A 13,391-nucleotide genomic window follows, 5' to 3' on the forward strand; every position below is an offset into this window, starting at 1 on the left:
TTGTGGTATGCTCCACCTCAGCCTTCCCTCCCATTATCTCTCTCCATATCCCCATGGTGTTGTCTTCAGTCTTCTTGGTCCTCACTTCTAACCACTGTCTCCTTCAGCTTTCTCCTAGTTTCCTATGTTTATTGCCATAACCACTGATACTGTCCTATAAACTTATTCCCAGAGCTAGCAGTCCTCTTGCAAGCAAATTTGTGTCCCTTGAGGTTCCCTGTACTGTCTTTTGCTGCTCTTGCTCTCACACAGTTATCTATTCAGCTTAAGTTAAATATTTGTTTGACATGTTTCACATGCTATGCCTCTCAGCAAGCATTTTCAGTGTTTCATAAAGGATGAATAATATGCATTTCACTTAAGGATTCTCCTGCTTGGTGACACACATAGTACAATGTTACTACCTTTATCTCCCAGAGCTTTCCCAAGACTTTGGCTCTGTTTTTCATCCTGCTATCTTCCTCCATGGATCTCCATCTTCACACTTGCCTTTGCAAACAAGCACTGTGAAAATCCAGGGAAAAGCACTATGTCTCTCCTAGAAGGGGTAGCCAGCCTCCATAAAATAGGGAAACATCAGATACTAATGGTTAAGAATCTTATATATGCTTATGTATGTTAGAATATATGTTTAGAACCCCAATGAAATTATTTATTGTTTATCCTCTATATAACAGTCTCTATCTACACTGATACATAAAGACCATTATGGAGTTAAAGAGAATCATGTGCTCCATTTGCGGACCTTAGTAAATTATAAAAAATGGCTAGTTAAACCCTACCTCTCCCAATTTAGTTCAGATAGATGTAAAATATTGGAATTGCTTGGACAGTAAATAGGTATTGTATTATGCCCATCGTGGAGGAAAGCATTGATTCTGTCACTGTAGGAAAAAAATACTGCCTATGGTGCCTCTTTACCATTAGAATAGGTTGTTTATAGACTAAGCAACTCCCCTGGGACATTTAAGAAAATATAGCTGTCCTCCTTGGGCTTTAATTACCCAGGAGCTTTACCCTGTGAGGTCGTACCTACATTGTGTTTCCACTGAAGTCAGTAGATGTTGGAGGACTCAGTACCTTGTCAAACATACCCTGTTAAGTTGCTTGCTGTGTGCTGCTAGTTTGATGTATTAAAATTAATTTTAACAGCCTTTGTTCTTCTTATCCCTGTTGCTAATCCTAGACATAACAAGGAACACTTCTCTTTGTGGGACTTACCTGTATCTTCTGTTTCCAATAATGAAACAAAGGTACAACTTATATGTAAGGTGTTTTTCAACTAACAGCACAGGTTTTCCCAGGCCCTGTTGGTCTCTGCCTTATCCACAGACCTCTCCTTTCTGCACTGAAGGGCAATGTGAGTCAGATCTGCTGGGATGGAGCTCCATGCAAAGCAGTTTGGCAGAGGCACACTCACATTTTGGGCGTGGACCAAGGTGTGTAGCAATATTGGTGACAGTGCACAGACAAGCAGTATTGCATGGATAAGAACGTAAGGCTAGCAAAGTTCAGCCTGGGTCATCAAATCCAGTCCCTTCCTGTTGGCAACAACCAAATCCTATAATCTCTTCCCTAAAATGATCAAATTGCAGCTTAAAAGACATTGTCTTTTTCTCTGTTTCTACCAGAGGACTGTTTCAGAACGTCTTGTGACTGAAAGACTTAGGTATGTCCAAGTTCACAACCTTTTATTCTTATGTAAATATGTTTTTTGACCTTGAAGTACCACTCTCTCTCCTAGTGTTCTCCTCCCTGATGTATTTATAGAAAGCTATCATTTTTCAACTTCACTGTTGTTTTCTTAGGCAGAAGCAGATGTGTACTTACATAGCATCCCTCCAGTAGTATAGGCTATATATTCCCTGGGTGAGAACTGATATCCCCAAAACACTGGTGACCAGAATTGTGTGAGGTTCCAGGTGAGATCTCTCTGAGGCTTTCCATAAAGCATTTAAACTTCCCTCTTAGTCTTTCCTACAGCCTAAGGTTGTATTTGCTTTATTCAGAGCTGTACCATAGACATAGTTCTTAGTCATCCTATGATTGAATAAGCAACACTCATTTTTTTGCTGTTATTTCTAGATGATGAGTCTCCATCTTCTACTTGAAATTCCTGTTATTTGTCCCTATGATTGTGCCCTTGGACTTGCCAGTATTTTATGCTTGTTCTCATGACCACTATTATAGCCCTAAATATCATCAGCTTGACAAGCATGGTGTTTTGACTCTCCCCTTGATGGAGAGTGCATCCCAGCATTTCATTAGCACTCCCCTAATTTTTGACCAGGGTCATAAGTGAACATAATTTTCCCCAAGGACTGATCTTTGAACAACTCCATAATTATCTCCACTCAGCCCAGTAGTTCCATTAACTGCAACTCCTTGCCATCTTCCTCTAAACGACTCCTCCCTGCTTAACACTTCTTCAGCAACTCCCCATCTTTCCCAGCCTAATGAGCAATGTTGTGGTTGGCACCGTATCTGAAGTCACTTGGTCCCCAATACATGGGAATTACGTATTACCCTCACCGAAAAATGTCAACTCTTTTGGTGTACAAAGGCAGCAGTCTGCACTGGCATGGATTATCTGCCTTTGGTGCTTTGTTGGGCTTGATGCTTTTCTTTTTTCAATGTATTATTCCTTTCAGTATTTGATCCAAGTGCCACATGCCACTGAAATCAGGCAGTTGACTCTAGCATTTTAAAATAAAAAAAAAAAGAGTTGATAATTTAAAACCTTGGTCTGAACCTGCTGTTTAAAGTGCCAGTTCTCATAGAATTTGGGTATAGTGGTTGTCCACTCCCATGATGTGCCTGCTTTGCTAAGCTTTTTACTTCTGTCTCAGTTATGCTCATTTCCATTTCTATATCCTTAATCCTATAGGCATTGATGCCTTAAGGTGTGTTTTTGAAGTCCTCCACATAGTAACCTACCTACAACCTGGAGCATGCTCCCACCACAGAGACCCCTCCTGAGTTCTCCTTTTTTCATCCTGTGTTTTTTGTGCATTTGACTGAGGAACTGCTCTTTAAAATAGTTTGTTTTCCTTTTGCTTTCTCAGCTTGGGTCTTTTCTCACCTTAATGCTACACACCTTGACCTGCAAGATGAGGTTTAATTTAAACTGAATGAGTTTGGGCTCACTTTTTCCAGAAGGACCTAAGCTGACTGAAGAGTCCAGCAGCTCCCCCGTCATGTCCTTATCCCTTATCAGTGCTACATCCCAAGTAAAATCAGCTTGTGGGGGCCCAATTCACCCTTGCCAAAAGGACAACACATGGCTTCTGCTTAATTTAAGTTCCACTTAAATATTTTATCTTCCAATTTAGTGCTTAAGTGGTACTAAAGTGGTGCATAGACCTTGCTAGCTAATCTGTAGCTTAGATTTATCACCACACGTAAACAGCAAATCTACCATTATTAGAGGAATGACTGAAGAAGATGGGTGCTTCACTTTAAAAGCATAACAAAAGGAGTAATGATAGGTTTTTATTTTCCTTGCCTGATAGTCAGACATGTTGATCTAAATACTGTAGTTCTAAGGGCCAGCTCAGAGAAATGGCTATAGTAATTTGTCTACAAGTGGGAATATTATTATTAATATTTTTATATGACAGTTAATATGTTTCCAGTCAGGATTTAGACTGTAAAAGATCCAAATCATGGATTTCAGGTTGTGTGGCAAAGCAGAAGTTCCTACAGTGAGGGTTAAATGATTTCACCGTACCACGGCAGTCTCTTTTTACCTCCACTCTGTAGCTGTTCAGTAGCCAACCAAATTAATTTTCACATGCTGTAAAGAAAAGATAGCTCTTGGCCACACATGTTAAAACACGGGTATGTTAAGTGAGATTTTTAGTTTGGTTTGGGTTTTGGTGTTCGTTTTGGTTTTGGGTTTTTTTTAAATTACTTGTCCATGGTATTCTGAAACTTTATTTACAGGGCTGAGGAAGAGCAGCAAATAAGCTGTCACAAACCAGGAAGTTACCCGAGCATTTAAGTGTCATTTAACACAAAGTTTTGTTAGAGATTCTTGTTGGTTCCTACTATTTTCCAGATCACTTCGTGCATCACCAGTCACAGTAGAAAATACAATTAAACAAAAATGCCTATCCAGAGAGGCACAGGTCTGAGCATTACATCTTTCCTACCAGAAGGCAGAGCTGTTCAGCATTAAGGGCAAGGTAGTTTTTTTATATGTTTGGTGGTGGTTTGGCTTTCAGGAAAATAATGTTTTTCAGGTTTAAACAGTGTAGGCAATTGCAGCACAAATACCATGTTGGGTGTAAGTCATTGAACTGTTTTGCCTCTTTCGAGCATTATCTTTAATGTAAGTTGTTAGAGGAAAAGATACCCTGCCAGAGGCAACAGCCCAGAAGAGGTGAGGCGGCCGCAGCTCCGTGCCCCGGGTCCAACCAAGAAAATGCATTCCCAGTGGGCACATGCATACAGATCAGACATGTACACCACATATATGTATATGTGCAGGTTAGGGTTAGAGTTAGGTGATGTGATGTATATACATGGCCAAAAAATTACCCCAAGCCTTGAGGATTACTAAAGTCTCCAGGTGCATTGCAGAGGTCCGTGCTTTTGCAATCACAAGCAGTCACCGAGATCCAGAGCGTAGTGATCTTCTCGGGATTTAAATAAACGACTTCAGGAAAAGCCCTTGTTGAGAGATGAGAGCGACTCGGGAGGCTGGGGGGCACCCGGGAGCGGGGGGACACCCCTCACGGCCCTCAGACGAACCGGCAGCACGAGTTGCAGGCTGGAGCGACCCAACCTGAAAATCACTCGGGGAAAGCAGACGGCTGGGAGCGGGTCCCCGTCCCCCGCGCCGGGCCGCGCAGCGGTGCGCTTGCCCCCGGGGTGCGCCGCGCAGAGCCGCGCAGAGGCGCGGAGCAGCTGTGCCCAGCCGCAGGACCCCGCATGGCAGCCGGGGAGGGCTCCGGCGTGGCAGAGCCGCCGACCAGAGGCATCGCAGCCGCACTGCCCATCTCACGCCCTGGGGTGAATTTGGGACCGGTGCGGGCGAGCGGCCGCGCCGGCAGCGAGACCTTCGGGTTGAAGGCACCATCCAAGTGGTTGCGGAGGACGGGGACTACAGTGATCAATGGCTGTGAATGCGGCATGAAGATGAGCATCAGCCGGAGCCGCCTCCCGCGGAGAGCCCAGGCTCGCTCTCGGATTTCAGCGCCTTTGGGGCTTTCGCTGCGAAGTTTCAGAACCTTTCCCCGCCGTCCCTCGCCCCGACACGTCCCTGCGATGGCGCTGCTGGACGTGCCCTGTTCAGGGCAAACGTTTGCCAGCCGGAGCGATCGGACCCCCTTTTTCGGGAGAGGCCTGAGCAAGCCGGCGAGCAGCGGTGCGCAGGCAGGGAGTGGAGCGGGCCGCCCTCCGCGGGGGGCGAACCCGGTGACTGCTCTGCTGCTCCGCACCCGCTGATCTGCCTCAGCCGCAGGCAGCCGCCGCCGAGCCGCCCTCCCTTCCCCGCTCCCGGCTCCGCGCCCCCCGGCGCCGCACCGCGCCGCGCCGCGGGCAGCCCCCGGCGCCCCGGGAGGCATCATCAGGTAGCCGAGGGGACCGCGCCCAGCCCTGGCCGGCCTCGGCGTGCGGGGCTGCGACATCCCTTTTGGACAGTGGCATCGCCCGGGGCTCACCCTCTGGCTCCGGGCGAGGCTGGTGGCAGTCCGGCGGGTGGCGGTCCGGCGGGTCGCGGTGCTGCCAGGATGGGCAAATGCTGCTCCAAGTGTTTTTCCCGCGCTCGGTGCGAGGACGAGACGGTACTTTTGCCTCTTTTTATCCTTTAGGGAAAGGGCAGGAAGGTGGCCGTTACCGTGGTCGAGCCTGTGCTGCTGCTTCTAGCTGGCGTCGGTGTGGTGCGCGCATCCCGGGGTGGCGGAGAGGGGAGCGATGCTCGTCTTTCTTATTTACAGTGTGCTGAACTCTCGTTCACCAGGGACATGCACTGCAGTACCTTACATAATTTTATCCTGCAGTCTAAATGTAAGGGTTGGATTTTCGTGAAACAAGGAGGGACCACTGGCACCTTCTGTAGTAACACCCGGCTTGATTTCTTGCTTTGCTTTTCATACATTTTTAATAAGCCTGTGGAGTACGAGTTGTAAAGGGAACTTGCACAGAGTTTTAAAGTTTGAAGACAGATTATTCAACCTCTAGCTGTTCTAAGGTTTTACCTCTCTGATGATCCTCCTTTCTGACAGAAGATTAATCTTCCAATCCAGGACAAGGCAAAACTACATGTTTTCTTATGTCAGGGTGAATCTAAACCGAGCAAATTCCCAAGCACCAAAATGGGTTGTGTAACAAATGTCAGTGCAGAGGTAAGTGCGTAGCTACAGGTAGCAGGAGAGTAGCATGTGCGAGAGAAGTTGTGGGACATTTCTAACACATAGCTTTTCACGTTATTCTTCTGGAAATTCGCCTGGATTTTAAGTATGTATAGAAGAGGGAGAGAATGAACATATGCATTTAATTTGCTCAATGGAAAAAATCTTGGCAGAAACACATGCTTGTGCAGTATATTTTTTTAGAGTTTGGCTTTTTAAAATATTTATCTACTTGGTCTAATGAAAAGCTGATAGTGTCTCCCATTTACCTAATAATATGTTCAAATATAGCTTGAGACATGCTGTTAACCAGGTTAAGAAAAAAAGCATGGCTTAATATAAAACTTGTTGAAGTACAGTCATGGGGGGATATCTATGTGCTTGTAAACTTTAACCTAAAGGTTACCTATCAGGTAATCCTAGCAGGGAGGATTACCTGATAACCAGCATGATTGAAACAGCAGTGTTAAAACACCTCTTTTTTGAAGGAAGACTGTAGATCATTTTGAACATCAGCTGCAGTGGGATTCAGTTATTGCTTCTATAAGTATCATCTGAAATATTTATTGGTACAAGAGAATTCCCAATGTATGTGCTTCTCCTTCCAATGATAATATAAGGCCTTGCCCAACTCTGAATAAAGCACAACAGTGACTAAGCACCATTTGCAGGTTAGTCTTTTGGTTTTTTTTTTTTTAATATTTTGAAACCATTGGATACAGAAAAGCTATTCTGAAGGAGCAGTTTTAATAACAAGTGCCACAGAGCATGGTATCGTAGAGAAATGGGAAGTGTTTGTGGACATACTGTACATATATTTGCACCTCAAAATATAAGCAAGCATGTAAGCTGGCAGGGAGGAGAGACATATCAATTTGGAGATGTAACGCCAAGCTTCCATGTTTACTTCCTAGCTGCAGATGACTTCCTATGTGGGTCCGGGCAATTTTCTGATGTTCCTTGCCTGATCTGACCCATTTGTACAGTGGATCTACTATTCTTTACCTGTTGTTATAAAAGTACCTGGAGGAGGTTTAATTAATTAACATTTCTAATGAATTAGTATCTCTCAAGTAGTTTGCAGTTGTCAGAGGAGAGATACTCTAAGGCAAACCTCAACTCTGCCTCCCCATCCCACAGTCATTCCTGGTCCAAAGTAAAATCTTGACCTGTCTCCCTGACCATGTCTCCTCAAGGATGTCTGGCTATCAGCTGAAGCTCCATGCAACTAAAGCAGAGCCTTTCCTCCCCCCCAGGCCTTTGTCACTACTTCCCTTCTTAATCTGTTTGGACAACACCAGCATCTTGCCCATCCTCAGGCCTGTATCATGGCATCTTTTATCAAGTTATTTTTCCAGGTCCTCACACACAGTTATATCTAAATCCTGCACAATTTTTATGAACTATGCTGCTAAGTTTTGGCAACTGTTATTTAAATGGATGAATTCCTCCTTCCTTCCTACCTCTCTGCCTACCTACCTGCTTGGATGTTGCACCAATAAAAGTCATACCTCAGTCTATCCTCGGGGCTTTTTGAGTTGAATGGAAAATACAGAAGTGCCATTTTCAGTGTCTCTTTTACTTGCTGAAACGCAGTCCGACATTGAGCCTTTCATGGGAGAAATATTGGGAGGTCTGTATGTTATAAGCTGATGACAGGAAAAAGAGCTGCTACTGCATCTTTTATTCAATAGAGCAGTAGTTTAAGCACAGAGCAAACATATCATTCTACTTGTTCTATTCTATTTTTCTTTCTGACTGAGGAGATGGGACGTATTCCAGACGCAAGACTTAACTATTGTCTTGTAGAGTACAGGTATGAGGAAGAAGGTTTCCTTCATGTCCTTCATGAATGGAATTTTATTTTATGAAAATTACTTCAGTATCAGACCCATTTCTTGGGATGCAGCCGATAGAAGACCTTTCTCATCAGTTTTCCAAGAAATAATTAAATCCATCATTCATTAAAAGTACCTGAAAAATAAATGCAACATTTTCATTTGTACAAAAGCCACTGGTTTGGTTTCACAATTTGGCCAAAAAAAAAATTAATTCCAAATCACATCGAAGCAATTTTTTTCTCACTTGCCATTTAACTGCCACACTGAAATGCTGGATATTTGCACTATCATCTCCTTACTGTGTCTATGACCTTTTCACCCACTGGAAATGGCTGTGTCACTAGTATGATCACTGAGGCTTTTTAAAGCTAAGTTGGATTTGGCCCTTAGTCACTCATCCTCAATGGCTCGACTCCGACCAGAGCCTAGTGAAGGGCGCCTGCAAAGCTCCTTTGATATGCTGAGCCTGTTAGACACAAAACTCTTGGGAGGGCAGCAAAGTTTCCTGCTTACTCTGTCTTCTCTTCCAATAAATATTAAAGAAAATTGATTAATTCAGTGGGATAGCCTGTTAATTTTGTTTCTTACACATTAGTTCTGGCAGATTTTTCCTCGCATGCTTGTGAATTTTCTAATCGCTTTGATGTTTTGACATTGGACCTATATGAATCTCAGCATTGGACCTGATAGCTTTACATTCTCACGTCAGATACAGTTTTGCTTTACTGTTATGTTTGGTTTCCTAAGCACTGGCATTCCCAGTTCCCTGGCTGCACTGACACTGAAGTGCTGGTTATCTGCAGAGCCACATTGATGATAACAAGGAGAGGCTTTTTCGTTTTGTATTAGCATCGTGTTTACATTGGTCACAGGAACACATGCAGTCCAAACCTGTCATGTTACACTGACAAAGCAGGTTATGGTAACAGAAGATGTCAGGGATTTGTAAGTTCACTGTGCATCCAGGAGACCATAAGGCTGATACGATGATTAGCCAAAACTACACCTTGCCTCTCTTGCAGAAGAAGATAAGGACTCATGTGCTATTGTTCTTTAAAAGAACCCTCTGAGAAAGAGGGACTACTTCAGAACTTGGCTCCGAGGGCAACCCATCTGACCTCCCAGAAAACGTGAATATGAGGTCCCGAAGAGCATTCAGAAAGCTCTGACCAAAATAAAATATAATGCAAGAACTGAACTGTGCCAACACCAGCTGCTCGAGTTAGCCCCAGAGGCTGCTCCTGCCGTGGCCCCAGCATGGTGGGAGGCAGCCAGGAGGTCCACTGTCCTGGTAGAGTGGTGTCTTTGGTGGAGCTTGAGTTAAGGGATAGCATTTTTAAGCTGGCACCATGGTGATTCTCCATTCTTTTGGAGAGGGTCTCACCACCAAGTGCCCTCAAGGGTAGGACAAACCTTATCTAAGATAAAGTAAAAAAAAAGAGTACGTAATATTTCTTATGTGAAAATTTTAAGAATTTTTTTTCCCTAGGATGTAATTTTTTTACTTGCTTTTCATTTTCTTCATGCAAGTAGAATAGAAACAATCCCAGTGAGTTCTGCTTATCTGTAGGAGCTGGCAATGATTTATACAGCGCTCCCTTGCTTTAAATGGCTTTTGTTTCAAATAGTGTGAGCTGGTAATTTGAGTGGGTGCTTCCAATTTGCAAGTCCCATATCCAGCATATCCCTGTGCACACGCCTTCAAGGGCACCCATCCTGGCAATCTGTCAAGAACACTTCTTAAAATTACATCAGTGAGTTAAACAGACGGTATGGGCAGATGCAGTGATGTTCTCCAAAAGGGGAAACCTTGTCTCTGTAAGACTGCTGGTTTGGGAATCTGTGTGAAGGGCTATGGTTTTTTAACATACCAGGCTATATTTTTAAGTTTTTCATAGCTTTTTTACTAAGTAAAAACAAAACAACCCATTCCTTTCCATTCTGAGCCTCATGCAGTTGGTCAGAACTGGAGACTCTGCGGTCCTGGCACACAAGCCCCTGTGCATTACTCAGCAGCGTGTGGAGCTGGCTGATGGAAGCAGCCCAGCCTTGCGTGCCTGGCTTCTTCCCATAACTGAGTAAGAAAGATGCCCACATTGCCTGGACCTCCTCAGGCACCCAAGGCTCTCGAATCAGCTCAGCTAATCTCTCAGTTTACAGCAAAGCTTTCCAGAAAGTTTGTCCCTTTGAACTGGTAGAAATCATCCCAAAAGGGCAGTGTGTAAAGGATTAATTTAAATTCCAGATTCCAATTTCCTGGTATTATCAAAAATAAAGCTGTTGTGTTATTTCTCTTAACAGAGCTAAAAATTAGGTGCAGGGAGAATTAACAGAAACATTAAGCTCTGAAATTTTTTTCCCCCCACTTTCATTTTGGTAAGACAGAACTAATTTGCTATCCTATCTGCTATGTATCCTGCTGCCGAACTAATCCTTTCTGTGCCCTGGATTTTTATTAGCCTTGCTTGCTTATTACTGAAAGATTTACTTTCAAGGATTCCTTTTAATTCCATTTGCTACTACACTGCCTTATCTCTTGAATATGATTTTTCTGTAGTGTCCTTTAAAGATTCTTGGCCTTTTCTAACCTAGGACATATTTATAATAGCCTGATCTAGTTTTCCTAATTATTGGTAATCTTCCCAGAAGGATACATTCCTTTGTCTTCTTCCTAATGTGATTTAGGATACATTCCAATTTAAAGTGCCCTTATACTTGAACCATTGTGCTGGGATTTATTGTACTAAACCAAAATCCAATAGATCTTCCTAAGGCTTTTCTTTGTCAGTTTGCACAGCACTCATGAGATATCTGCTGCCAAAGTCCTTGTATTTTAGTAATAACACCTTAGTATTGTTAACATAAATATGTTTTAATTTTCCTTTGGCCAGCTCATCTGTTTTAATTCCTTAAATATTCAGATTTCTTTTGAGAAAGGTCAACCAAAGGAGGTCTTTTCCTTTACAAACAAGAAAATACCAGAAAAAATGTGGAAATAGGCATGAACATCAGGCCGTTAGTGGTGTCTGTATGGGTATGCTCACCATGCCTACAGTGGTGTAAGTACAGTAATCTGCTCTGCAAATTTGACTGTGTGAGCATATTACTATGTTTAGAGGTGGTTAAATGCAGGCATAAATAGATGAAAGTGTTTTGACAGAATTAATAAAACCATCTTGTGCATGCAGTCCAGCCATAAATGGTACACAGATTGAACACAAAATGATAGAAAAATACAAAAGTCTTTTTAGACACATAGGAGTAAATAGAGTATTCTGTGCTGTCCTGTCCACATGAGTGTGTGTACATGTATTCATAGAGATACAAGGTATTTGTAGCCAGTAAGTAATGGCTCCTAAGCTTGACTTAAAAATTGAATGAGTTCATTACAATCCGCCACCCGCCCCCAAAAAAAAGTTGAGGAATCAGTCTATCAATCTGCTTTACTAAATGAAGATGTGAAAGTGCTTATCTGGGATAAACCTGGGGACTATATATATTTCTCTCTCTTTTTCCTTAAACAGAATGAAAATGCCCTTGTGAAAATAAAGGAGTTAGGAGTCGAGCTTGCAAAGATCAGAGATGAAGTTGGTAAGTAGTACAAGAAAAGTGATAACAAAAGTGATTTTCTCACTTTACACAAAAGCAGTTATTCCCTGTGATCTGATCCTGAGGAACCGGTGTACGTGTGATGAAGTATCTTCTGAAGCCCAGTGGCAAGGGGGTTTGTGGCTTTGTGGGGAATTGTGATTCTACCTCTTTGTTGTGGGGATGGGTCCACCACCACACACACTGGGGCTAGTGGTGCGTCATCTTTACTAGACAAATGGTTCTTCATAAATCCATAGATTCCGTCCTCAAACTATGTACCACCACTCCCAAGGAGAAAGCATAGCACGATGAGAAGTGGAAACTTGGGACTGTTGTGGTGCATAGTGAGTGGGAATGCATCACTTATGTATGTCTGCGTGTTTTGCAGTTCAGCTACAAACTGAAGGGCACCAAGCTCAGAACTTGCTTATTAATATCTCTGAGGTCTCTTCCTGGTTGAAAGATGGCAAAAGCAACATGTCCCATTCGGTCTGTGTATTTCCTGTGTAGCTGCATGCACCACTTTTCCTGTTTGGTTTCTGATCTAGGGAGAAGAGACAGGGAGGGTGTAAAGACATTGAAACTGTTGAGAGAGAAAATGGGCTTTTGCTCTGTCTTCAGCCAACAGGCTGAGTTCTTTTGCGCTTAAATCTCCCCAGAACAGGTGTGACATTGAGTTTATCTACCCCAGGGCAAATGGAGAGGTGGAAGGGCACCTGGAGGGAGGACCACTGGGGCAGGGGACACCCTGAGTACCAAAAGGTGATGCAACCACTGATGACTGGAGCTGTGAACAGGGGGCACTTCTCAGCTTTCCCTGCATGTGGGACCCCAGGTCCTGGGCACACATTAAGCAGAGATTGTGCCATGTGGCGGGAGGGTGACTTGGTTCACAAAGGGGGGCTCAGGCCAAACCCCTGTGAGGTGGGCAGAACTGCAGATCCTCCCTGTGCTTCGTCTTCACCTTGCCTACGACAATCCGCTGCAGAAAAGCTGAGCACAGCCATTTTCTGATGCCCAACAGCTTGTGCTCCCTGCTGTGCCCCTCTGAAATTTTTTGGCTGATTGTCATTTCATAGAGAGCTTTATTCTCCCCACGGCCAAAGGGTACTGCAGCAATAGCGAAACAGTATTTCCAGTTATTCCCTGATGCCTGCCTTCATGCACCCTCTGGATCTCCACAGCTCTCACAGAGGAGTTGTTGCCACCAGTGCAGGACACATCTGAAGCTCTCCATTGAATACCAACTTCTCATTTGAAAGCCCTACCTCTTTCTAGTGGGTTGGGTTTGCTCATTTTCATCAGTGCTTTTGCAAGTGACGGTGACATGGGAAGGAAAGAGAGGTACAGTGCTGGAGGTAAAGAGCTCTGCTTCCATTTACACCATGTTTGTACAGCTGAAGTGAATATAAATTACTGGTTGTTTTGCTGGAGAATTTTGCCAGAGATATAACTGACTGCCTGTTTGGGGGTCACAGAGCAGCATGTTCAGCGACAGGAGATCACTGCACTGCCTGCCCTTGCCATTGCTCTTGTGCATGCAGCAATAGACAGTTTTGGTAAGAACCCCAAATACTCCAGAAAAGCAGTCTGAGGTCTTAGC

General features: G+C 43.8%; 1 protein-coding gene across 1 annotated transcript in view; it reads left to right on the forward strand.

Moving 5' to 3' along the window:
* The window catches only part of MTUS2 (microtubule associated scaffold protein 2), a 200,925-nt gene that overhangs the window by 160,943 nt on the left and 26,591 nt on the right, over positions 1–13,391 (forward strand). The window contains exon 7 of the mRNA XM_059835946.1: positions 11,722–11,788. Coding sequence (XP_059691929.1) covers positions 11,722–11,788 — 67 coding nt within the window. The remainder of the gene's footprint in view (positions 1–11,721; positions 11,789–13,391) is intronic.

The sequence above is a fragment of the Gavia stellata genome, chromosome 1, assembly GCF_030936135.1.
Source record: "Gavia stellata isolate bGavSte3 chromosome 1, bGavSte3.hap2, whole genome shotgun sequence".
NCBI classification, from domain to species: Eukaryota; Metazoa; Chordata; class Aves; order Gaviiformes; family Gaviidae; genus Gavia; species Gavia stellata.